Below are 27805 nucleotides of genomic sequence, written 5' to 3'. Positions count from 1 at the left end.
GTTACTTCAAAAAAGAAGATGATTACATCCTACGTGTCATGCATCTAGTCATGCATGTTAACCAATGTTTCCCTTATAAAACTCAAGAGGATCAATTTCTTAATAATATAGATTTTTTATTTTAAAAAATGTCAGAATTTTATTCTTTCAAGTTTCAGATGTTCTTCAGAAATGAAGATTTTCATTTCTAGTACAGTAAAAGCATTTTGCATTTCCAATTAGAAAATAATTTTATCTTTAAAAATACAATAGAAAAGTTTGTCTTGAATAAGACCTGTTTATTGTGTCTTGACCACTCGGTCTTGACTTGACTGACTGACCTCTAAGCCTAACTTTATTCATTCTACTTCCTGTTTTCTACATCAGGAATTCCACGTGTCTTGTAAACTCTTAACATGACGTGAACTTTAGATCATGCAATGTCAACTAAGACTGTGACAGTATGCAGCCATTTAAAAAATTGTACGAGCCCCATTGCTCCAGGAGTATAACAAATGTGTAAAAATTCATAGCAGAATTTTTGTTAATGTTTTAAGGAAATAATATTCAGTGCTTTTAGTTGATTTGTGAAGTCAGGGAATTAGGATTGTTTATTTATGGCGTTGAGCAATACAATAGCGTTGCAATTAGTGAATAAAAACCTTGTAAAAATACCTTTAAATCTGATGTCTCTACAGTGTTGCATTCGTTAATCAGCAAACTAACAAGCTGTATACAGAAGGGGAGATTATTAAAATGCCTCAGTTGGCGGCAACTCTCAAGGCAATAGCGGAGGAGGGAGTGAATGCCTTCTACAATGGCTCTTTGACTAATAGCATCTTGGAGGATCTTAAAGCTGTTGGTATGAGACTTGACTTTTTTAATTATGGTGTATCAGAGAAACAAGTAATTTATTAATGAGGCTATCTGGAGCATCATCATATAAGAACATTAATCAGAGTAAAACTGCATTATAGAAGTGATTAACATCCTAAACCATACTAGTTAGCTTTTATTGTCTGAAAAATATTGGTTAAGTCTTACTCATTATAAAAACTATAGTATTCATATTTATATTTTGTAACATTCCAAAATTTTTGTTTTGTTACTGCTTCACTTCTAGACAAAATCTTATCTTATCTTATATAATACAGACGTTACTTCAAAAAAGAAGATGATTACGTCCTACGCGTCATGCATTTAGTCATGCATATTAACCAATGACTTAAATTCTGCCAAGTCACTGGTTTTCCTGGCTAGCTCAGGCAACCCATTCCATGCTCTAATAGCACTAGGGAAGAAGGAGTATTTGTACAAATTTGTCCTAGCATATGGGACGAGGAATGTGCCTTTATCTTTGTGTCTTTCAGAGTATTTTATTAAATTTTGTTTTTGTATTTGAAGATTATGGTTCAGTGTTTTATGTATTATTGCTACTTTACTTTTGAGCCTTCTGTCCTGAAGGCTTTCTAAATTTAGTGATTTTACTAAAGGTGTTACTCTAGTCAAATGTGAATATTTGTTTGTTATGAATCGCACTGCTCTATTTTGTGTCTGTTCTAGTTTCTTAATGTTTTCTTGAGTTGAGGGGTCCCAAACAGAGGATGCATATTCTATTATTGGCCTAACCAAGGTTAAATAACATTTTAGTTTTATGTTCTTATTTGATTTATAGAAATTTTTTTTAATAAATCCTAATGCTTTGTTTGATTTTTTTGTAGTTTCATCAATATGTGGATTCCATGACAGTTTTTCATTTATTATAACACCTAGGTATTTTGCGTTTTTTAGTCTGTGTTACTGGTTTGCCATGAATAAGATAAGTGGAATGAATTTGTTTTAGTTTTTTTGTTACTCTTAACAACTGACATTTTTCTGGGTGGAAAGACATGCTCCAATTTGATTCCCATTTCTGTAATTCATCTAATTCTCTTTGTAAAATATCTGTGTCTTGTGTTGTTTTTATTGTTCTATATATTATGCAATCGTCTGCAAATAATCTGACTTTTGTTCCTGAAGTAATGCAATTTGGTAAATCATTTATGTAAATTAAAAATAGTAGTGGACCCAACACTGTTCCTTGAGGTACACCTGAGTTTACTGTTATCGGTGTTGATTTAGAGCCATTTATTATTACAGTTTGTTCTCTCCCTATCAGAAAGTCTTTAATCCACTGATGCAGTGGACCATTAATGCCGAAATATTTTAATTTTTTAAGCAAACTATGGTGGTGCACTTTGTCAAAAGCCTTAGAAAAATCTAGTAAGATAGCATCTATTTGTTCACTATTATCTAAACCTTTTGAAAAATCATCAATTAGTCCTATTAGTTGTGTTTCACATGATCTATATTTCCTAAAGCCATGTTGGTATGGTGTGAGGACATTCTTTTCTTTTGGCTTTTTCACCTTTTCTAAAAGAAAAAAAAAACAAGTGAAGATATTTCTTTAATGAAAGAAAAATTTCACCACAATCTTACTTTTGTTTGAATATAAAATGTGCAAAGTTCTGATTTTTTAAAACTTTAAACAAAATTATCGTTTTATACAATTTTAGTTTTAAAATACTATTTTGGCAATTATTCTAAATATATAATGAAATGTAGCTTAAAATAGTAATGTTACAATTTAATCCAAGCAATGTTACAATTGAATCCATGTAATGTTACTATTGAATCCATGTAATGTTGCAATTGAATCCATGTAATGTTACTATTGAATCCATGTAATGTTACAATTGAATCCATGTAATGTTACTATTGAATCCATGTAATGTTGCAATTGAATCCATGTAATGTTACAATTGAATCCATGTAATGTTACTATTGAATCCATGTAATGTTGCAATTGAATCCATTTAATGTTACTATAGAATCCATGTAATGTTACAATTGAATCCATGTAATGTTACTATTGAATCCATGTAATGTTGCAATTGAATCCATGCAATGTTTCAATTGAATCCATTAAGGTTTGCCATATTTTACACTTGAGCCCATATTGCTTGTATTTCAGGTTCTATTATAACTCGTGAGGATCTATTGAATTATACAGTCGTAGAGAAAAAACCAGTAGAGGCAATTCTCAGTGATGGTATCAAAGTGATTTCTCCTCCTGCCCCCAGCGGAGGCCCTGTATTGTCATTTATTCTCAATATTTTAGATGGTGAGTCTGTGTGTGAGAAAAGATTTTTGAATTCTTGTCTTTATTACATTTTTTAAATATTTAGTTTAGTGTTGGTGCATTCTGACTTGGTCTGTCTAAAATGTTGAAAGAATTGCAAATAGTGAGTTAATTAAACTTCATCATCACTCCTTTGAGTTCCTCATGGAACATAGGGCCTCGACATAAACACGCCACTCTCCACGGTCTCTTGCTAGCTTTTTGATGGTGTCCCAGCTCTTCCCGGTCTTCTCTGCTTCTTCAAGTACACTGCGTCGCCATGTTCTTTTTGGTCTTCCTCTGCGTCTTGTTCCCAGGGGGTTCCACTCTAAGGCCTGTCTAGCTCTGTTGCTGGTATCTTTTCTAAAGGTGTGACCAATCCATCTCCACTTCCTCTCTAAGATCTGCACTTCTATATTTTTCTGTCCACTCATCTCCCACAATTTGGTGTTTTCTACTTTGTCATACCAGTGTATTTTTAGGATATTTCTCAGGCATCTGTTGATGAAGGTCTGCACTTTTTTTTGTTGTGGCTTCAGTTGTTCTCCATGTTTCAGAACCATACAGTATGACAGCCTTGACATTAGAGTTAAAGATTCTTAGTTTAGTCTTGTTTGAGATGTAAGGAGATTTCCAGGTTGGTTTTAGCTGTGTTAATTAAAACTCAGTGAAGGTTTTTAGTGTTAGTGCATGTCACTAACTATAACTATAAGAAATGAGATGATTCGAGGGCTGACTAAGAGGAATAGATTTCTTCAGTGTTTCCTTGTCCAGCATCAGCTCAAGGATCAACCGTGTGCCTTTCAGCTAGAGCCTGGCACGAAAAAAAAAACAGCTTTGAAGACGAATCTAACCAATCATGTTTCGTTTGAAAAGTTGACTGATTTCAAGCTGTCATGGCAATGACTTCATAGACCTGTAAAAGTTCTTGTTTTTGTTCACTAGACAAGAAGTAGCTGCTTCAAACAATAGTAGATTTATGGTTGCTGAAAACTAAAATATCTTAAGTACTTTTAAAATTGTGTTTTCTTAAATTAGATTCACACACACACAAGATGTTTTTCTGTGATTTTCCCATAATGTAAGAATGTTGATAAGAGAAAGTAACAAGTCTTCATTTTTTTTTATGAATGTATTGTTTTTTTCTCCAAACTAACTGTTAAATGTTTGTTAAAAGAATGTTAATCATTATTGAAGAGTTTGTTATTGAACAATAGTTAAATTATAATTTAACAGGTTTCTACTTCAACTCTGGAGATATTTCTACTCCTGAGGCCAGGATAGCTACTTATCATAAGATTATTGAGACCTTTAAATTTGCCTACGCCAAAAGAACTGGTCTCGGGGATGACACAGACAAGCCTGACATTCAAGCTGTAAGTTTTTCCTGCTTCTTTCTCATTGTTTTTCGGGGATTACATTTGCTTTTAGAGATTCAGCGGAGATGGATAAATGTACTATGGCAATGATCCACGGTTAATCGAAATAGTTTTTTTTACTTAGAAATCGTTGAAAACAAAAAAAGTCTCACTTTCATTGATTGCTGTGTTAAGGAAAGATTATGATCTGACTCCATGTAGCTAGCCTTTAATGCATTTAAAACATAAATATGTTTTAATGTTTGTCAAAAGTTTGTTTGTAAAAAGTTTTACATGTCTTGGATGTTCTTTCAGAGTTATAAGATAATCTATGGGATAATTGAATGGGTAGCCTGAATCTACCAAGAAAAGCAACGACTTATCAGAGTTTAATTCATTGATGAACTAGCATGACTAGATCTTTTTCCTAGTCCAAAACTCCCCCTGGATGACTGGGGATGAAAACAGGCAGGGTATGAACCTGGGACCATTGAGAAATCCTAATGACAGTCTTGCAGACATACCTCACGACCAGTTTCAAATCAATTTCAATGACAAAATAAGCACAGATGAATAGAATTTCCATATCAATATAATATGATCCAAAATACATTTTTAAATGTAAGATTTTATGAGATTTTTTTACTTGTACTTTCTCTTCCTGTTTCCAACCTTCACACTTACAACTACAATTTAAAAAATATCCATCTTTCTTCATTTTTTTCAAAAGCAGCATACATATAGTTCATACTATTTTATTTTATTAAAGATTATATAACACACACTCCATAATACATAGTATAGAAAGCTGAATTTATTAATGTAGTAAAATTGATTACATTCATTTTACGGCTAAGAAAACTTTCTGTCGAACTTTTTTTTTAAATGCTAGATTAAGCTCAAACTTCTGTAATCATTTTCCATTCCTCCAAGCTCATTTAACAACAGTAGGTCCTTGTCTCTTGTAGGTTATGTCCCATTATCAGTCACATTGAAAAGAAATTTGAATAAAATTGCAATATTATTGAATCTTCTTTAGCATTTTGTTTGAACATTTTTTTCGCTCATCAGCTTGTCCGCAATTTGACTTCTAGAGACTATGCTGATAGTATACGTTCCCTGATCAATGCGTCAGGAACGTATGACTACATGTATTATGGGCCCACTTATTACAACACTGTCAAGACCAGCACGTCTCATGTGTCATTGCTGGACCAAGAAGGCAGTGCTGTGTCTGTCACAAGTACCGTCAATGCCAGGTTTGTACTGAAACAGTCCACTTAGGCTTAGCTGTCATTTTCTTTTGCAAGCTAAGGTTTAAAGTGTTGACTTGAGAGGGAAGGTTTTTGGTAATAATTGACTGAGAGGCAAGTTATATGTTTTGAAGTTGATGTGTAGGCAAGGTTTATGTTATCAGTTTGTCCTATTAAGTTAACTTGAGAGGCAATGCTTATGCTTTTAAGTTGACGTGAGGCAAGGTTTATGCTCTTTAGTTTACTTGAAAGGCAAAGTTTATGACTTGTGAGGCAAAGTCTATGCTATTAAGTTGACTTGTGTGGCAAAGTCTATGCTATTAAGTTGACTTGTGTGGCAAAGTCCATGCTATTAAGTTGACTTGTGTGGCAAAGTCTATGCTATTAAGTTGACTTGTGAGGCAAAGTCTATGCTATTAAGTTGACTTGTGAGGCAAAGTCTATGCTATTAAGTTGACTTGTGAGTCAAAGTCTATGCTATTAAGTTGACTTGTGAGGCAAAGTCTATGCTATTAAGTTGACTTGTGATGCAAAGTCTATGCTATTAAGTTGACTTGTGAGTCAAAGTCTATGCTATTAAGTTGACTTGAGTCAAAGTCTATGCTATTAAGTTGACTTGAGTCAACGTCTATGCTATTAAGTTGACTTGTGATGCAAAGTCTATGCTATTAAGTTGACTTGTGAGGCAAAGTCTATGCTATTAAGTTTACTTGTGAGGCAAAGTCTATGCTATTAAGTTGACTTGTGAGGCAAAGTCTATGCTATTAAGTTGACTTGTGATGCAAAGTCTATGCTATTAAGTTGACTTGTGAGGCAAAGTCTATGCTATTAAGTTGACTTGTGAGTCAAAGTCTATGCTATTAAGTTGACTTGTGGGGCAAAGTCTATGCTATTAAGTTGACTTGAGGCAAAGTCTATGCTATTAAGTTGACTTGTGGGGCAAAGTCTATGCTATTAAGTTGACTTGAGGCAAAGTCTATGCTATTAAGTTGACTTGAGAGGCAAAGTCTATGCTATTAAGTTGACTTGTGAGACAAAGTCTATGCTATTAAGTATACTTGTGAGTCAAAGTCTATGCTATTAAGTTGACTTGTGAGTCAAAGTCTATGCTATTAAGTTGACGTGTGAGTCAAAGTCTATGCTATTAAGTTGACTTGTGAGTCAAAGTCTATGCTATTAAGTTGACTTGAGAGGCAAAGTCTATGCTATTTAGTTGACTTGAGAGGCAAAGTCTATGCTATTAAGTTGACTTGTGAGTCAAAGTCTATGCTATTAAGTTGACTTGTGAGTCAAAGTCTATGCTATTAAGTTGACTTGAGAGGCAAAGTCTATGCTATTAAATTGACTTGTGAGTCAAAGTCTATGCTATTAAGTTGACTTGAGAGGCAAAGTCTATGCTATTTAGTTGACTTGAGAGGCAAGTATTATGTTATAAATTTACTCAAGTGGACTAAAGACAGAGGACTCAATTTTCTTGGATGCCTAGTCTACATGTGTTGAGAGTAAGTTCTCTTTTTGCCATATACGCCTGTCCTTAGCAGTTGAGGTCCTTGAGGTTTCAAATGTGTATCCTACAGCCTTTGTAAGACATTTCCACCTGTTAAAGCAATTTGAGGCCTGAGCTGGTCTTCAATGCATCCACAGAGAAGCATATCTCTGTTACACTGTCCACCTTTCAGCTCACCAAAAAAAATTGCAGTTAGCATATGTTCATCCCACATACGAGATATGTGCTCTGCAAAACATAGCTTTCTAGCAATAACCAAAAAAAATATAGAAAGAACACAGTAATTCAGAATTGTATGAGGAGGTCCATTGTCACGCATCTTTTAATTTAATAAATTCTAATTAAGTCAGACTTGTTTGTTATTTAAAAAATACTTTAGACCTTTTCAATATTACAGATTGGCTATTTAACAATTTGTTCACTAAACTCAGTGCCTCATTACTGGCTTGTCTCAAAAAATTTCCACACTCTTGTCACTCTTGTATTCAAATATTTCTGTTTGGTGTTGACTTCTGTTAGAATGGAAATTAAATTGTCATACTGAGACAAATATTAGGTCAATACTATCAAATACTTTTGACCTACTTGCACTTAATTCTTGAATTCTGTATTATTCTTCTTAAAGTAAAGTAAAGTTCCCCTTTCAGACCTTGTGATCTATAGGGCAGATGATGTAAAGGTCATCCGTTTCTGTGGCCTACGGTTAACATGTGGCCAGCACAACGACCAACCGCCTTTACTTTTCCCTAACTAATGTCAGGTACCTATTAGAGCTGGGTGAATTCAGAGGCGCCAAAAGATCCCGAAATTAAAAATCCCAGGATTCGAACCCCGGTCCCTGGTTCAGAAGCCAAGCGCTTTATCGCTCAGCCACCGCGCCTCCATTATTCTTCTTGCTTGACCTAAATTCGCCTTTACTTGCAATGCATCATGAGATATTCCCCTCTCAGACTTTTTCAATCAAATTTGTGATAATAGGTTTGGATCACGGCGTCGAGGTATGAAGACAGGAATCATCTTCAATGACGAGATGGATGATTTCAGCACCCCCAACATCACTAACGAGTGGGGTATCTACCCTTCCCCAGCTAACTTCATTGCCCCCGGCAGGCGACCTCTGTCCTCAATGTGCCCAGCTATTTTTGTTGACAGTCGCAGTGGCAAAGTTTCCAAAGTCCTTGGCGCCGCTGGTGGATCAATGATTACTTCCGCGACTGCCTGGGTAAGAAATGATTTCACACATTGCTTGTACTAGTTTTATACATATATATATATACATGTAGTCTGTTTTTTATTTCAAATTATTTAAATTTTTAAAATTAAATCCACTTTGAGATCTATTTAGTACTCCGAGCTCCCACGCTCTCCAACCACTGTCACCTCGACTCTTTTTATTACACTTTTGTTACAGGTATACAGATAATGCTTATGAAGTTTTATTTTGTAAACCTATCTAAAAAATTTCATGTTTGTTACTTATTTCAGTGTAATGATGCTGGTGTGTAGAAGTAGTTGTGACGTGATGGTAATTTAAAAACATAGCAAGGGTTAGCTAGGTGACTGAAACTGCTTAGAGCAGGGGTTCTTAACCTGTGGGTCGCGACCCCTTTGGGGGTCGATTGACGATTTGCTAGGGGTCGCCAAAGACCATCGAAAAAATGGATTGTTTTTGTCTATTCTTCTACTGCTGTGTGGGTGGGGGTCGCCGCAGAGTGGAGGATTGTAAAAAGGGGTCGCTGAGCTTAAAAGGTTGAGAACCGCTGGCTTAGAGTAAGGACGTGCTTTGTTTACAATGGATTTAGGTGGTATCAGACTGTTTCCCTTTAACGTAATTTAAACTATTGAATGTTTTAAAATCACCATGTGATTTAACTATGTTTTGTTGTTGGTATTTGTTCCAAGAACCTTTTTCAAAGCATTTATCATTTTTTTTTAAACAGTTGTGATTAGATTACTTGAAATGTTTGCCTGTTTTTTTTATTGCAGGTGGCAGCACACATTCTCTGGCTGGGAGAATCTCTTGAAGCGGCTGTCAGCTTGCCCCGGCTCCACCATCAACTCCTACCTCCAGCTGCACAATTTGAGAAAGGGTTTGAAGATGTAGGTTGATTTGTTCTGAATTTACTCTGTCTTAACTCTATCTCTCCGTAATTACTTATCACATTCTGGTGGAGTCAACGTTGGTATCGTCAGTTAGGAGAGAAAGAGTTAACCTTAGTCAAATTATTTATATATATGGTGGTGGATCCATGCTCTGTGGAGAGACTTGAAATGAAGACATAGGCCTGAAAATGTATAGTAAAATTAGCTAAGGCTTCTAATTAACTGTAAAATAACTATATCTATAGACAATGGAGATTCTAATTATAGTTTGATCTCACCAGACATTTATTTTCGTAATAATTGGAGTTCCTATATTTTAAATAATTTAAACATGCATGGGGGAGAGGGATGCTGTGGCTGAGTGATGAAAGGCTTGATCTCTGAACCAAAGCTTCTCATCTTAGAATCTTAGTGATATTTGAGATTTTGGATTTCCTAGGAATCCAATCTGCTGACTTGTAAATAATACTTCATAATGTTTTTGGAAGTAAAAGAAAATTTGATGAGGTTTGGACATCACCAAGCATTTATTGTCTACACCATCATTGTTGACCCCCATTACCATCTCCAAGGAGTTTTGTGATCACTTATACTTTTTAAAGCAATGTGCAAGATTTATAAGATTTATGCCTAGAAATTAATTTTTCTCAACCCAACATTAGGAAATTTAGAAGCTTATACAACTTTGAAGTTTATTTCACTAGAAATTGATACAAAAAAAAATAATACTTTTTTGTTTCTTTTCAAATAAAGACTGTCTTTCTTTTCTATCCAGGTTGTAATACAAGGTCTGATCAAGCTGGGACACAAAGTAACAGAGTTCCCTAGAGGCAAATCTATTATTCAGGGTGTTAATGTTAGAGGCAATCGCATCTTTGCAAAATCAGATGACAGAAAAGGAGGCATCCCTGACGGCTATTGATGTCAATCCAATGTTTTATAGAAATAAAAATGACAGAAATCACATGTATTTGTTTGTTGATCTAAATGGGATTTGAATTGAAAGTTTTTTTCTTCCTGTTTGAAAAAAAATATTTCTGTGATACTCAATTTTCATTCATCGTATCGTGCACTTTATTGTTGATTTTCGTTAAACAATATATCTCTAGTGATTTCTACTGTAAAACTCTATGTTGATACCATTAATGTTTTATGCAAACAGAATTGGTTAGTGACGTTTTTTTTTTTTTTTTTTTCTGATATGTAAGCTACCATTGATGCTCCTGCCTTTCTGGATAAGTTATTCTTTTTCACATTTGTTAAAGAATTTGTAGCCAGATGGGATTTCTGTAAGATAAAAAAGTCACATTTTTTTATGTTTATTTATTTATTTTTTTTTATTCTTTAATTACTGGATTTTACTAAAACCGGATAAATAAAAAAAATGACAAATTGAATTAATTATTTTTTACAGCTTTTCATTTGAATTAACCAACTGAAATTTCCAACATAAACTTAGCAACAAAATTTCAGAAAGAAAACTTTCTTAATTACGCTAAATTAATTTTGTACATTATGTGGGTAGAAGTCAAAATTGGTGGTCATTTTATTTTTAGCTGATTTTGATGTTAGGCCTATATATACATTTATTTAGTTATGTTTGCGGTATGGCTGGTTAGCTAAGTTGTTAACGAGTGTCATGCTAATAATGAGAATACCCATACTGGCCCTTTTTTTTTCTCTCTTAATTTTTCAATGCCAAATAAAATAGGAAATTTTTGTTTGAAGACAAAGTAGAAATTGATGAAAACAAAAAAATGACATATAACTTGTTGTAATCAAAAAAATACTTTCATAAATGATTAGAATGATTGTTTAAAGCTATATGTGTTTGAATATGTGAACGTGCGTAGACTGTAAAAGGAAAGGTGGCTGCCTGATTATTTAGTAAGCTCTATAGCAGTGGCCTTCAACCTTTTTATGGACTACCGCCGCCTTTTCATTTTTTTGTCTTTTAAAGAAATCTGCTATCGCCCCCCCCCCCCCCTTTTCTAAGAAAAATGCATGAGAATGCAAATTCAACTAAAATGTCATTTATGTATTAATTTTCATATTGTCGATAACAGATCCATAATTTTATAACTATTATACACAAAAAAAATATGTCAAATAACTTGCAGTGATTACTCACAAAAATTAATCTCATCAAATCCTTTGAATAGTCCCTTTTAAATTTATTCAATCATATTTGTTCATGAGTACTCTTTAAAAGAATGTTTTATATGTGACAGGCCTACTATATCTTCATGTTAAATTGTACTGTAACTATAATTTGTCTATTAATTTTGAAGATATTTTTCATTTTGTTTCAGTGCATCTCTAGGTGCCACTTTAATGCCCAGAAGGGGCCCGCCCATTCTGCCCAGCGCACCCCTACCACCCCTTTGGCTTCCAGCACCCCCCAATTTCACGAAATTGCCCCCGATGGGCACCAGTGCCCCTGTTGAAGACCACTGCTCTATAGAATTGTAGTCACAATGGTTAATGCCTTCTGGCAGGTTTGTTCTAGGTTGTTATAGCCTTGATGGAACTTCTGAAAACAAGCACCACATGGCCTAAATTGTGCCAATATGCCAAAAACTCAAACTCAACTTCTGAAAACTTATATGGCATAGGTGCTAGTACTTTCAAATTTTGTGTCATTCAATTTGAGTGGTATAAACTGCTTGGTTGCCTAACAGTAAGTCCTTAGTTCTAATGCCAATGAAGGACTGAACATTTTTACTTGAGAAATTCCTTGAGCTGAATTGTATTTCTTGAGTGTGTCCCTCGATAAATAAATGGGATTTGATCCCACTCTGCCTCAGCAAGCTTTTGCATCAAAGAGACATGCTAAGCAAAATCAAGCATTTTGTTAATTTGCAGTGCTGGATTGACCTCTATGCCACATAAGCTGAAGCTAGAGCCCACACTTTGCTTGGGGGCCCCAAAAAATTGTTTCAGTGATATGTTTTGATCATTTTAAAAATAAGCAAAGGAAAAATTGACAATGAGCCCCATTTGTCAAATAGCTTAGGGCCTTATCAAATCTAAATCTGGTGCTGTTAATTTCAGTACAGGACCCAAAAAAAAAACGAACTACAGTTGACAACTTGTTGACTTAGCAGTTATTTCTCCAGCACCAGAATATTTATTTGTTTATTCACTACACTTTTTGTTTTTATATTCACATATTTTGAACATTAAATTGTGACCATCATTTAAGTTGTTTTTTTTTTCTCTCAATATTTTAGCTTTTAATTAATTATTTTAAAAAAGTCTTCATAACATTCCATAGTCCACATGTCTCCTGATGTGACCGGATTTCAGTGTAGACTGATCTGTGTGCATCATACTCAACTTATTTTGTGTGTAAACTCATTTATCTACTTTATTTGCATCATAATTATTGAATTCCAATGTTGACCCCTCCAACTCATTGCCATGTTTTTACTGTCCCTTTTTTTAATTATTATTATTTTTATTTTTTTTTAGGTTTATGGTTGTTGAATATTAACATTTATTAATTATACCCAGAACTTGAAGTTTTGTTAACTCTCCTATTTTTTGTGAGCATTGTTGATGTGGGTGCCTTCATAAGAAATTTCTTCAAAAAATGTCAGATATTCTTGGACCTAGCCCATCTGACTCATGGACATCCTTCAACTATCCCTTAGTCAGTTGAATTGTTGGGGCACCACACAAGATCTGTCAGCCATCTTTCTCCATTACTCTCTGTTATTTGCCTTGGATAGAATTTCATCTAATGACAGCCCTGCCCATTCTTTAATGTACCGGTAGTCTTCCCATCAATTTCTCTGTCTGCTTCTTATCTTCTCCCTGAAACTGTTCTTTGAAGGTGTTTGGGAGTCCCTGAGGACCTTGACATATGACCATAGAGTTTAAATTTGCAGGTTTTTTTTTTTTGTTTTTTTTTTGACAGTGTTTAGCAGGATATTCTTTGATTACTTCATTGATCCTTGGTTAGTACTTATGAGTAGGGCAATATTAGCTTCTTTTTTGAAGAATAGTCTATAATCTATAAGAAAAGAAAGTATTTTAGCACTTACCTACGGTGACAACTCATGAAATAAAACCTAACTAGGCCATTCTGTGTAGTTTGGAATACATTTCATCTAATAATATCTACACAGAAAGGTAGCTCTGCTATTTATCAGATCATTTTCTTGTTATAACAGCTTGTCTATAATTGAGTCTTCTCCCTTTACACACAGAACTTGTTGTTATTATGCAGCCTAGTTTTTATACACATAATAGCAGGTCAATAAAACATTCTTCTTTATATACAGATTTAACTTGTTGTCATTACGCAGCCTAGTTGTAATTCAACCCAATAGCTGGCCTCTAACTAGTCCTTATCCTTTATAGACAAATTATTGATTGATTGATAATTCACTCCTATTGAACTGGAAGAAAATCGTGCCAAGCAAAAAAATAATGGCTGGTTCCTCTACCACCAGAGCAAAGGGGGGACCTTTTCCTGTGTTTAATGTGGGCGGGAGTGTCTCAACAGTCACATGAAAAAGTGATTTATTAAATGAACCATAGTTGTTCTACGGCAGAGGCGTAGCCAACCTTTTTCTTCCGTGCGCCAATTTCTTTCACTCCTAATTTAGATGCGCCACTGCAAATTGTACAAGTTTCAGTCCATTTAAAATAAGACAATTGGCACATATTTGTACATATCAGTGTGTAGTAGTGGAGGAAGTGATTTACTAGCAAATAAACAAGATACACATTCTGTTTTAACATTATAGTTTACATTTATAATTGTAATGGCCTAAAATTCAAATTTCTTACTGACCTATTGACTTTAAATAATTTATGAACACTGTTAGCAGTTTTAAACAGAAACAACGTCCCATACAGGCAAAAACGATGTTAACTAGCTATAGCAAGACTTGTGACTTTGATTTGACCAAATCTGTATTATTAAGAGTTAATTTAGTGGCTTCAGTTTGTGTTTAACATTTTCATGAATGAAAAGGCTTGCTCGCATCAGTATTTGACAGGGATAGTATCTCAGAAGAGGACAATCTAAAATTGTTTGACGGTTTTAGTTTACTCAAATTAAAATGATGATTTCCTAGACATGACTTTGCTACCTCAAATATGTCTGACCGTCTAGTATTTTCTTAGAGTGACGCAAGGTTAATGGTTACAAAAATGTATACATTATAATCAATGCCTAGTAAATTGAAACGCTTATCTAGGTAACATAAAAAATGTAAAAAACTAAATTGGTCCAACCAGCTTTATTCATATCATCAGTCATGTCGGTCAATTTGAGCGCCGCAATAGTTACACTATTAGTTTCCTAATGAATTTTTGTCGTTTTAGAACTCGATTAATATCATTTTTGCGAACAGACAAGCTTTTTAATTTCTGTTCTCGGGGTAAAATGCGGCACTCATAATAGCTCAATGCGCCACCTTTGGTGCATGTTCCATAGGTTGGCCACAACTGTTCTACTGCTTAAGGAGGCCAACAATGACATATGGCCTGGTGACCCGACAAAATAGCGCAAGACAAAATAGCTTGGACTTAAATATGATGTGTATAACAGTACCGGATTATTAGTAATTTAATGTCCTGGGCAGCGTGTTTGTTGTTTCAATATTAATAGACCTTAAAGTATGCCATATCTGCCCAGAACGAGAGTACTTTAAATTTTGTATCAATCCCCCTTTTTCCCCAATGTTTAAAATGCATAACTTGCTAAAAATAGGATTTTGAAATGTGGTGACCTCGTTCAAGCAGTGAAGGAATTTTCTAGGCGACATTTCCTACAATTTAACTCTGTGAAAGTTTGTGTATGTACAAACATAATACAATACAAATGTCGTGGGTTTGATCACCATACCTGCCATACCTGTATAAACTCACTTTGTCTAATAAAAGGTTTCTACACGTTAGTTCTCCCACGCCCGAACTCGAATCAAGTTGAAATTTCGTAAAATTATTTCTTGTACTTTAGAAAAAAAGGTTCACGTACCTTGGCAGCATCATAACAAATGATGGAGATGCTTACCATGATGTAGCGTGCCAAATAGGAAAGGCAGGGAGCATTTCCGAAAGGCTGCAGCCTATTTAGACTAGCCAAGCCATTGGACTCGAGACAAAAATACACCTTCTCAACACAATCGTCATTCCAACTGCTACATATGCATGTGAGACGTGGAAGTCATCTGTCAAAATTGAGAAAAGACTAAATGTGGCTCAACAGAGATGGCTGAGACGGATTTTGGGAGTCAGTTACACAGATCGGGTCTCAAACAAGGAAATCTTATGCCGAACTGGGAGTCGAACACTTGGTGAGGTTGTGACTGAGCGTCGCATGAGGTTTGCGGGACATGTTCTACGTCAAAATGAATTACGCACACCAAGAGTTGCGATAACATGGAAGCCAAAACGAGGAAAGCGCAAACAGGGACGTCCTCGTATTACTTGGCGACACACCTTCATGGAGGATCTCAGAACAGTGGACACCAGGTGGGAGGAGGCTTCAGACATTGCCAGTGACAGATCTTTATGGAGACAGCTTGCCGCCCAATGCGCCGAACGGCGCGGGAGGACCTAATTCTAAGTAAGTCTAAAAAAAAAAAATCAATTAAAAAAAATTAGTTAATTAACTATTGGTAATTGATTAGTTTGTTCGGCATAGAAAAAAAAGGTAAGAAATTGTACGGAAGAGTGGGGGGAACACCATTTTTACTTTTTTTTTACTAAAAGTTACATAAAAACATTATTATTATTATACTTTTTGATATAGCGCTACTTTCATGCTTATAGCATGCTCAGAGCGCTTTGGTCCAATCTGCGGACCAGTGGGGGGGGGGGGGGGAGGGTGTATCTAGGAGTTGGTTTTCCGTGCTGCCTTTAGGCGCTCAGTAAACACAACTCTGCCCGAGTCGGGTGTCGAACCTCGAGCCCCCTTCTAGGTATCCAAGACTTAGCCTCTCGACCACGCTTCCCACATAAATAACAACTCAGAGATGTTCTTTTATATTTCTGAATAAAGTAGTCATTTATTTTAAAATATATGTCTATAAAAAAAAAACACCCCAATATGTAGAGAAATGAACCATCTGTGGGGAGAAATGGACCAACTTTGGGGAGAAATGGACCAACTTTGGGGAGAAATGAACCACCAGCAGAAGACACAAGAAGCTTAAAGAAATTAATAAAAACATATTTTTCAAAGATACATCAAATGAGATATATCTTTCTGTTCTATTTTTGTACCTTTGCAATTTATTGGTGGTGGCAAAAGTGTTTTAATTTGTCCCATTCTGACTGTCCCAATGTCTTCTACTGTCGGCCCAAAGACTTGTCAACCATTTTCCAGCTCTTTCGCAAAAAAAAAAGAAACTTCAATATCACCAGCCTCATCTTCTTCTTTCGTAACTTTACCAACTAACTATTTTTTCTTTCCGACATCAAACTCACACAAATCATTGGATGGCTGCCTGGTCGCGCTGGACTGTCATTCGGACTTATCTATGGTCACGGGTTCAAACCATGACCACTGCCATCCCCCGTCGTCCTGTGGGAGGTTTGGACTAGGAAGTAAATTATCTTCAACTCTAAAGGAACATCCCAAACATGCAAACATTTTACAAACAACATTTTTCTATAAAGTCTTTAACATTCACACTTTCGACACCATACATTCTGACTACAATACTTTCATCACTACTGTCACTACTGTCACTAATACTATCTGTCCTATCATCAGTCATGTCGGTATCAAATAGATATTAAAAGAAATTTCTATAAATCAAATAAGAACCTAAAACTAAAATGTTATTTAACCTTGGTTAGGCCAATAATAGGATATGCATCCTCTGTTTTCAACTTAAGAAAACATTAAGAAACTGGAACAGACACAAAATAGAGCAGTGAGATTCATAACAAACGAATATTCACATTTGACTAGAGTAACACCTTTAGTAGAAATCATTAAATTTAGAAAGCCTTCAGGATAGAAGACTTAAAAGTAAAGTAGCAATTATACATAAAACAAGTCACTGGTTTTCCTGGCTAGATCAGGCAACCCATTCCATGCTCTAACAGCACTAGGGAAGAAGGAGCTTTGTACAAATTTGTCCTAGCATGTGGGATGTTCCGCGTGTAGAGGTCTTTGTGTCTTTCAGACTATGTTATTAAATTTTGTTAATGTATTTGAAGATTATGGTTCAGTGTCTTATGAATAATTGTTACTTCACTCTACACATTCTCCTTGGTATACCATTGCAATGATTGAATTGTATAAAGCAGACAAAAAAGAGACTTGCCTTGCATAATTATGTTTAAATTATGTCAGAGGTACTATTTGTTTCCTTATGAATTAAAATAAAAATATACTCAGTTTGCTTAGCAGTGGAAGAGAGAGAGAGAGAATGAATGAATGACTGAAAGAATGAATAAAAGAACGAAAAAAAAAAAAGAAATTGTAATTAATGTTAACATTGTGTTTATGTGTATGTGTTTGATATTCGTATGTAGAGTTAGTCCCCTTGGTAAGAAAGTTCATAGATCATAGTGTTGTGTGTAACCTGTGAAGAAGTGAGTGTTATTAAAGAGTCTGACGTACCCAGCGTCCAGTGTTGGCGTCGCTTATTGAGTTCAGTGTTCTGTAGTGTATTAATAATCTTATAAGTGTATTATTTAAGCTTACGCCGCGACCTCGTGAGAGCTGTATCTTTCAGAGGTCATATATATGCTAGAAATGTTTATTTCAAATTAGAACTTCACTATCGTTATAGTTAGGGCTACTTTTTGGTTATTCAAAAGAAGTTTTGCTCACATCAAAGCTATCGACTTTCGCCTATAGGAAATAATAATCACCACAGTTTGTCATTTAGATCTTTAGTCTGATAGGAGCTTAAGATTTAGACACTGCGGGGAAAAAATATGAAATACCTATAGGTTAACTAACTGCTGTCAGGAAATTGATTTTTTTTTTCTATAAGGTTTTCACAAAATAGTCGCCGAAATATTTTTTTCTCGACTGTCTAGCCTAGAGCGATAATAATTGATTATTTTTAAGAAAAAAAACAATACAAAATTATTTTTTTTTTTAAAAAAGATAATGAAAGAAAAACGAAGTCTGGTTTACTGTTTTCTATGTGCAGTGGCTTACGTTACACTAGTATGTTATTATTTCATGGCTTACTTATGTGTCAACATTACACAAACAGTTGTAGAGGAGACAGAGACGGTACCCTTCTTCATAAAGATGAATGTTTCTTTCTGGGGATTAAAGAAGGGAGATAACTTATCCACCAATGTTCAATTCTCTCTAAAATATACGAATTCTAGTGCATGCCCTTTGGCGGAATTTCTGGCCGTAATCGATGAAACATTCTGGAAGTTTGGCGCGGAAGCTTTGTGTGAAAACGATACTGATAAAATAGACATCTTGTGTCTGGTATACCTACGTCAGCTAGGCATTAGCAGGCAGCTGGAGCGCGGAGCGTGCGCTCTGGACTCCAAAGGCTTAGTACCCAAGATCGTATACTTTGTTACCCTCGGAGCGTACACTTTTCACATGTGGAACTACATCGCGGTGGTAGCTGCCTATCGCCATGTTCAGCCTGTGGCGTTGTATATTGTTGGAGATAGGCACCCTCAGGGTGTATGGTGGGAGCGTGTCAGAAGAGACGTCCCAGGACTCAGGTATGCTGGGTAATTCGTTCGTGCATAAATACGTAGGGAAAGCATTGCCATATCATAATGCTGAAGCTTAAATGATCTTATCTTATAAAATACAGACGTTACTGCAAAAAAAGACGGTTACGTCCTACGCGTGGTCCTAGGTCAATGTAGTCATGCATGTTAATCAATGACCTAAATTCTGCCAAGTCACTGGTTTTCCTGGCTGGCTCAGGCAACTCGTTCTATACTCTTAATAGCACTAGGGAAGAAGGAGCATTTGTCCTAGCATATGGAACAAGATATGTTTACTTTATCTGTGTGTCTTTATTAGATTTTGTAATTGAAGATTATGAAGCATCTCTTTTATATTTTATTATTACGGTCAGTAGAGAAGAGAAGAAAAAAAAATCTGCTTATGTATTGCTGCAATTAATTTATTTAATGATGTGGTAGAGAAATTAACATTTTGTATAATTATAAAAAGCAAATGGAACATGAAAATATTAGCAAGAATATTGATGAACTGTTTTTTATGTTGATTAAAGCGCATGTATTACTTTTGAAGGGTGGCTGCCTGGTCGAGTGGTATACGCTTTGGACTGTCATCACTATCCTCCCGAGTTTAACCCTTCCCGCTTCCTTTCCCTGACGTCCTGTGGGAGGTTAGGGTTAAAACGTATTAATCTTCATGATTTGAAAGAACTTCCTAAGCTTATAAAACTGACTTACTTACTTTGGCATTCTGCTCTTCGTAGCACTTCTTCATTGGTTATTTTAAAATCCGTCTTGAGCATCGGAGATGGAAGATATTCAACTTTTTTCCCCCTGCCAAGTGTAGGGGGGGGGGGGGCGCGTTGGCAGAGTGATTAAGCGTTTGGCTCCTTTGAATCTCGGAGAAGACTGGGATTTTGAATTTCTGGATCTTTAGGGCGACCCTAAGTCCATCCAACTCTAATGGGTACCTGACTAGTTGGGGAAAGTAAAGGCAGTTGGTCGTTGTGCTGACCACATGACATCCTGCTCGTTAACTGTGGGCCACTTCACTTTACTAAGAGTAGGTTGACCTTTTTTTTTACATTCATAAAAATTCTTTCCAGATTTGTCTTCAGGGAGAAACCTTCAAGTATAGCGGGGCGACCAGCAAAGTTTGTGGAACACTTGTCAGACCTTGTCAGAATGCAGCTGCTGTATATGAATGGTGGCATTTACCTTGATCTTGATATGGTGGTTTTGAGAAGTCTTGAACCTCTGTTAGGTAAGTTGAGCTTAATATTGATATGTTGGTTTCAAGAAGTCTAGAACCTCTGTTAGGAATGTTGAGCTTATTCTTGATATGGCGGTTTTGAGAAGTCTAGAACCTATGTTATGAATGTTGAGCTTATTCTTGATATGGTGGTTTTGAGAAGTCTAGAACCTCTGTTATGAATGTTGAGCTTATTCTTGATATGGTGGTTTTGAGAGGTCTAGAACCTCTGTTATGAATGTTGAGCTTATTCTTGATATGGTGGCTTTGAGAAGTCTAGAACCTATGTTATGAATGTTGTGCTTATTCTTGATATGGTGGTTTTGAGAAGTCTAGAACCTCTGTTATGAATGTTGAGCTTATTCTTGATATGGTTGTTTTGAGAAGTCTAGAACCTCTGTTATGAATGTTGAGCTTATTCTTGATATGGTGGTTTTGAGAAGTCTAGAACCTATGTTATGAATGTTGTGCTTATTCTTGATATGGTGGTTTTGAGAAGTCTAGAACCTCTGTTATGAATGTTGAGCTTATTCTTGATATGGTGGTTTTGATAAGTCTAGAACCTATGTTATGAATGTTGTGCTTATTCTTGATATGGTGGTTTTGAGAAGTCTAGAACCTATGTTATGAATGTTGAGCTTATTCTTGATATGGTGGTTTTGAGAAGTTTAGAACCTATGTTATGAATGTTGAGCTTATTCTTGATATGGTGGTTTTGAGAAGTTTAGAACCTATGTTATAAATGTTGTGCTTATTCTTGATATGGTGGTTTTGAGAAGTCTAGAACCTATGTTAAGAATGTTGAGCTTATTCTTGATATGGTTGTTTTGAGAAGTCTAGAACCTCTGTTAAGAAAGTTGTGCTTATTCTTGATATGGTGGTTTTGAGAAGTCTAGAACCTCTGTTAGGAATGTTGAGCTTATTCTTAATATGGTGGTTTTGAGAAGTCTAGAACCTCTGTTATGAATGTTGAGCTTATTCTTGATATGGTGGTTTTGAGAAGTCTAGAACCTATGTTATGAATGTTGTGCTTATTCTTGATATGGTGGTTTTGAGAAGTCTAGAACCTATGTTATGAATGTTGTGCTTATTCTTGATATGGTGGTTTTGAGAAGTCTAGAACCTATGTTATGAATGTTGAGCTTATTCTTGATATGGTGGTTTTGAGAAGTCTAGAACCTATGTTATGAATGTTGTGCTTATTCTTGATATGGTGGTTTTGAGAAGTCTAGAACCTCTGTTATGAATGTTGAGCTTATTCTTGATATGGTTGTTTTGAGAAGTCTAGAACCTCTGTTATGAATGTTGTGCTTATTCTTGATATGGTGGTTTTGAGAAGTCTAGAACCTCTGTTATGAATGTTGAGCTTATTCTTGATATGGTTGTTTTGAGAAGTCTAGAACCTCTGTTATGAATGTTGAGCTTATTCTTGATATGGTGGTTTTGAGAAGTCTAGAACCTCTGTTATGAATGTTGAGCTTATTCTTGATATGGTGGTTTTGAGAAGTCTAGAACCTATGTTATGAATGTTGTGCTTATTCTTGATATGGTGGATTTGAGAAGTCTAGAACCTATGTTATGAATGTTGTGCTTATTCTTGATATGGTGGTTTTGAGAAGTCTAGAACCTATGTTATGAATGTTGTGCTTATTCTTGATATGGTGGTTTTGAGAAGTCTAGAACCTATGTTATGAATGTTGTGCTTATTCTTGATATGGTGGATTTGAGAAGTCTAGAACCTATGTTATGAATGTTGTGCTTTTCTTGATATGGTGGTTTTGAGAAGTCTAGAACCTCTGTTAGGAATGTTGAGCTTATTCTTGATATGGTTGTTTTGAGAAGTCTAGAACCTCTGTTAAGAAAGTTGAGCTTATTCTTGATATGGTGGTTTTGAGAAGTCTAGAACCTCTGTTAAGAAAGTTGTGCTTATTCTTGATATGGTGGTTTCTAGAAGTCTAGAACCTCTGTTAAGAAAGTTGTGCTTATTCTTGATATGGTGGTTTCTAGAAGTCTAGAACCTCTGTTAAGAAAGTTGTGCTTATTCTTGATATGGTGGTTTCTAGAAGTCTAGAACCTCTGTTAAGAAAGTTGTGCTTATTCTTGATATGGTGGTTTTGAGAAGTCTAGAACCTCTGTTAAGAAAGTTGTGCTTATTCTTGATATGGTGGTTTTGAGAAGTCTAGAACCTCTGTTAAGAAAGTTGTGCTTATTCTTGATATGGTGGTTTCTAGAAGTCTAGAACCTCTGTTAAGAAAGTTGTGCTTATTCTTGATATGGTGGTTTTGAGAAGTCTAGAACCTCTGTTAAGAAAGTTGTGCTTATTCTTGATATGTTGGATTTACCTTGCTTTAGTGGCTCTGTATGTCCTAACAATATTACATTTATTACTATTTCCTGTTTAAGGTGTAAAAACTTTCTGCCTGTAGAGACACTTTCCGGCATTATTAATTTTATATGTGAAACGTTATTCTCCTTTTTCTACTAAAGAATTTCTGAATCAGAAATTTAGTTCTCTTTTCAGATCTTGCGATCTTCCGGGCAGAAAATGTAAAGGTCATCTGTTTCTCTGGTCCACGTAGGAGGTTGTCCATAAGTCAGCACAATGACCAGTCGACTTTTAATTCTCCCCCAACTAATGTCAAGTACCGATCAGAGCTGGGTGGACTCAAAGATAGGCTACCGTCTGAAATAAATACCAGTCTTCACCAGGATTCGAACTCGTTACCCCTCGGGTTGAAAACCAAGCGCTATACCATTTAGCCACAGCGCCTCTAGAAATTTCAAAGCGCTTATATTAATGTATGTATTATTGGTTTTAAACAATCCTTAAAGCAATACTTGTTACGTTCACGCCCAAAACATGACTTTGACATTCAAGATTAACTCTTTCTCTCCGTAATTATTTACCACATTCTGGTGGAATCAACGCTGGTATCGTCAGTTAGGCGAGAAAGAGTTAAAAATAACTCTTCTGAAACGGCGTCTATTTTTCCTTAAGTGAAAGATACAGACAAAAAATAAAACAACGTAGTATAACTAATTGTTGATTGATGAATGTGTATTGTATTTTTCAATTGTGGGTAACAGACCTGATATATATATTTCTATGGTACGATGAGGAATTAGTTTTTTTGTTTCGTAGATAGTGAAAGTTTTGACAGTGACGTGACTAGTAAAAACTAGACGAGGTTTTGATGAAAAATAGTGAAATGAAAAAAAGAATACTTCGGAAGGCTTTAGAGAGAGGCAGTTTTTTTTTATGGAGGTAGAGATTTAGCTTGAGGATATTCGACGGTTCCATTTGTTATAGTTAGGCCTATCGCCCGACATTCACTATCAGCGTGGACTATCTTATATTGTTGGCCTTTTGCCTGTGTTATTGGTTTCCGTTATTTGAATGTTCCCTCAGATTGGATCATCTGCATTAGACGCATGAGAAACGGCTAACAATCTATACTATAAAGTAGAATGTAAGGAGTAGGTATGTTCCGAATTGAAATCAACATCGTTTGACCAATCTTGTTGAAACTTTGCACAAATGTTCCTTGGGAGCTAACTGGAACCGTGACATGTGTATAGTAGCCCTAAAACAAACTAAAGAACCTCAAAAAAAAAAGTTGCCCAAATCTATGAAAGTATTAGTATTTGATGAATCAAGGCCATGTTTACCATGTTATATATATATATATATATATATATATATATATATATATATATATATATATATATATATATATATATATATATATATATATATATATATATAATGTTAGTAAAAGTCTATACTTCATAATAGATCTAAATACATTTTTTATTTAAAGGATTTGACTTAACCGCTGGACTAATGAGTCCTGTAGAAATTGCCAACGCTTTTCTTATCAGCAGAAGGAGAAACGCATTTCTTAAAGACTGGTACATAGGTTTTCAAGACTACGAAGCCAAATGGACCTTTACCATGGAAGTAAGTAGCATACCAAGACAGTGAGTTCATGGTTTCACGGATTTTAGAAAGATTTCCTTGATTTCATTTTTATATTTTATGTCTAATTTTTCAAATTTTGATTTTAACGAAATACATTTCGAACGAGTGATATAAAAGTATACCGCTGTCGCGCCTTTTAACATAAGAAGAAAATTCCTCATTTAAGAAGCTGATAACAATGTTGTAAGAGAGATTTTTAAAATCTGAATAAAATAAATTCATTCCAAAACTTTCTATTTCGCCCCAAATTCTCCTCCTGCAGAAAGATACTTGAACTAACATGAAATTGTTTGTCCCCCAGAAAGCGTACAACCTGTCCAGACAGAACGTTTGCCAGGTTTATATCGTGCCAGACTTGTACCGCCCGTTCTGGAATGAGATGCCATTACTTCTGAACTCTAGTTTTTACTTCGACTGGACTAGAAGCTACGCCATACACATCTGGACAAAGAATGGGAAAATTCCCAGCACTGTGGACTCGATACAAACAGACAATTCCACCATAAGCCAAGTTTTCCGATTCGTACTTTACGGTGACTCCAGGCCACGGCACGCTGACCCGTATCATCGTAATTTAACTGAGCTAAAAAAGCTGCTTTAATGTGTAGTTGCTGTGTATATTTCAAATTGGTAATAAAATGTTAGCTCCTTTTAAAATGGATTTATTGAAGGGGGGACCGAGCAAATAAACAAAAGAGAGAGAGAGAGAGAGAGAGAGAGAGAGAGCGAGCGAGAGAGAGAGAGAGAGAGAGAGAGAGCGAGAGAGAGAGCGAGAGAGAGAGAGAGAGAGCGAGAGAGATAGAGAGAGAGAGAGAGAGAGCGAAAGAAAGAGAAAGTGAGAGCGAGAGAAAGAGAGAGAGCGAGAGAAAGAAAGAGAGCGAGAGAAAGAGAGAGTGAGAGAAAGCGAGAGAGAGAGAAAGCGAAAGAAAGAGAAAGTGAGAGCGAGAGAAAGAGAGAGCGAGAGAAAGAAAGAGAGCGAGAGAGAGAGAAAGTGAGAGCGAGAGAAAGAAAGAGAGCGAGAGAAAGAAAGAGAGCGAGAGAAAGAAAGAGAGCGAGAGAAAGAAAGAGAGCGAGAGAAAGAAAGAGAAGAGAGAGCGAGAGAGAGAGAAAGTGAGAGCGAGAGAAAGAGAGAGAGCGAGAGAAAGAAAGAGAGCGAGAGAAAGAAAGAGAGCGAGAGAAAGAAAGAGAGCGAGAGAAAGAAAGAGAGCGAGAGAAAGAAAGAGAAGAGAGAGCGAGAGAGAGAGAAAGTGAGAGCGAGAGAAAGAGAGAGAGCGAGAGAAAGAAAGAGAGCGAGAGAAAGAAAGAGAGCGAGAGAAAGAAAGAGAGCGAGAGAAAGAGAAAGAGCGAGAGAAAGAAAAGGTGAGAGCGAGAGAAAGAGAGAGAGCGAAAGAAAGAGAAAGTGAGAGCGAGAGAAAGAGAGAGAGCGAGAGAAAGAAAGAGAGCGAGAGAAAGAGAGAGAGCGAGTGAAAGAAAGAGAGCGAGAGAAAGAAAGAGAGCGAGAGAAAGAGAGAGAGCGAGAGAAAGAAAGAGAGCGAGAGAAAGAAAGAGAGCGAGAGAAAGAAAGAGAGCGAGAGAAAGAGAGAGAGCGAGAGAAAGAGAAAGAGCGAGAGAAAGAAAAGGTGAGAGCGAGAGAAAGAGAGAGAGCGAAAGAAAGAGAAAGTGAGAGCGAGAGAAAGAGAGAGAGCGAGAGAAAGAAAGAGAGCGAGAGAAAGAGAGAGAGCGAGTGAAAGAAAGAGAGCGAGAGAAAAAGAGAGAGCGAGAAAAAGAAAGAGAGAGAGAGAGAGCGAGAGAGAGAGAGCGAAAAAAAGTAAAAGTGAGAGCGAGAGAAAGAGAGAGAGCAAGAGAAAGAAAGAGAGTGAGAGAAAGAGAGAGAGAGCGAGAGAAAGAAAGAGAGAGAGATAGCGAGAGAGAGAGAGAGAGCAAGAGAAAGAAAGAGAGTGAGAGAAAGAGAGAGAGAGCGAGAGAAAGAAAGAGAGAGAGAGAGAGAGCGAAAGAAAGAGAAAGTGAGAGCGAGAGAAAGAGAGAGAGAGCGAGAGAAAGAGAGAGAGAGCGAGAGAAAGAGAGAGAGCGAGAGAAAGAGAGAGAGCGAGAGAAAGAGAGAGAGCGAAAGAAAAAGTGAGAGCGCGAGAAAGAGAGAGAGCGAGAGAAAGAGAGAGAGCGAGAGAAAGAGAAAGAGGGAGAGAAAGAGAGAGAGCGAGAGAAAGAGAAAGAGGGAGAGAAAGAGAGAGAGCGGGAGAAAGAGAGAGAGCAAGAGAAAGAGGTAGAGATGAACGATAAAGATAATGAAAATGTTTGCTTATGTTACGTATGTAAATCTTGTCTGTGTTTGCATCTATGTTGTTATTGTGATAGTAGGTACGCTGAGGTGGACAATGGTAGTCAAACTGAAATTCCATTTGCTTGGACCAATACAATTATCTTATCTTTAAAAAGTAGTCTCAGTCTGAAAAAAACAGAAGCTCACTACAGTGACCAAAATGGAGGTCTAAAATTGCATACGTTTTTGAACACGCGCTAGTGAGTCGTGGACTACCTATGCAAAGCAGAAGAGAAAACTAATTCATTCTACTTGCCTGCTCCGGATAGTGTGCTTTATTGAGATCCTTTCGCGAACGGGTCTCCCCGTTACCCCGACAAAATAGCGCGAACAAAATAGCGCGAACAAAATAGCGCCGACAAAAAAGAGCGAACAAAATAGCGCCGACAAAAAAGAGCGAACAAAATAGCGCGAACAAAATAGCGCCGACAATAAAGAGCGAACAAAATAGCGCGAACAAAATAGCGCCGACAATAAAGAGCGAACAAAATAGCGCGAACAAAATAGCGCGAACAATATAGCGCGAACAAAATAGCGCGAACAAAATAGCGCCGACAAAATAGCGCGAACAAAATAGCGCCGACAAAAAAGAGCGAACAAAATAGCACTGACAAAATAGCGCGGACAAAATAGCGCGAACAAAATAGCGCCGACAATATAGCGCGAACAAAATAGCGCCGACAAAATAGCGCGAACAAAATAGCGCCGACAAAATAGCGCGAACAAAATAGCGCCGACAAAATAGCGCGAACAAAATAGCGCCGACAAAATAGCGCGAACAAAATAGCGCCGACAAAATAGCGCGAACAAAATAGCGCCGACAAAATAGCGCGAACAAAATAGCGCCGACAAAATAGCGCGAACAAAATAGCGCCGACAAAATAGCGCGAACAAAATAGCGCCGACAAAATAGCGCAGAAAAAATATATTTCAGCCATTTTGAAAGAAATACTTTAGATATCGTAAAATATTAAAAGAGCCAATATTTTTTTTGTTTTCATGTTAGCATTATTTTTCAGTCATTTAGCAGGAAACACTTTAGATATCTTAAAACATAAATATGCAAACAGCAAGCAAAAATTTATAATAAGCTAAAATTACTAATTTCAAAATATATCATTTATTTACATTCCATAATCAAGATTTCTAATTATATTACAACACACTTGTGTAACACACTACTTATCATGCCTAACCCTAGTTCTATTAGAGCATGGAATGGGTTGCCTGAGCTAGCCAGGAA

At 36.1% G+C, this 27805-nt stretch overlaps 2 protein-coding genes across 7 annotated transcripts in view; both read left to right on the top strand.

Moving 5' to 3' along the window:
* Window positions 1–13642, top strand: part of LOC106061548 (glutathione hydrolase 1 proenzyme-like) — a 57150-nt gene extending 43508 nt beyond the window's left edge. For all 6 annotated transcript variants that reach the window (XM_056011637.1, XM_056011636.1, XM_056011639.1 and 3 more), the window contains 7 exons: window positions 678–841; window positions 2993–3142; window positions 4376–4515; window positions 5569–5756; window positions 8236–8479; window positions 9244–9357; window positions 10136–13642. In XM_056011637.1, coding sequence (XP_055867612.1) covers window positions 678–841; window positions 2993–3142; window positions 4376–4515; window positions 5569–5756; window positions 8236–8479; window positions 9244–9357; window positions 10136–10282 — 1147 coding nt within the window. In that variant the 3' untranslated portion in view covers window positions 10283–13642. The remainder of the gene's footprint in view (window positions 1–677; window positions 842–2992; window positions 3143–4375; window positions 4516–5568; window positions 5757–8235; window positions 8480–9243; window positions 9358–10135) is intronic.
* A 4113-nt stretch (window positions 13643–17755) lies between these two features.
* LOC106078100 (uncharacterized) lies at window positions 17756–24871 on the top strand. The gene is made up of 4 exons (XM_056011118.1): window positions 17756–19041; window positions 20118–20275; window positions 24085–24224; window positions 24547–24871. The coding sequence occupies exons 1-4, from the start codon at window positions 18455–18457 to the stop codon at window positions 24844–24846; spliced, it is 1185 nt and encodes a 394-aa protein (XP_055867093.1). The 5' UTR covers window positions 17756–18454; the 3' UTR covers window positions 24847–24871.
* The last annotated feature ends 2934 nt before the right edge of the window (window positions 24872–27805 follow it).

The sequence above is a fragment of the Biomphalaria glabrata genome, chromosome 14 (genome assembly GCF_947242115.1).
Source record: "Biomphalaria glabrata chromosome 14, xgBioGlab47.1, whole genome shotgun sequence".
Lineage (NCBI taxonomy): Eukaryota > Metazoa > Mollusca > Gastropoda > Planorbidae > Biomphalaria > Biomphalaria glabrata.
This window is presented reverse-complemented; position numbering and strand designations above follow the sequence as displayed.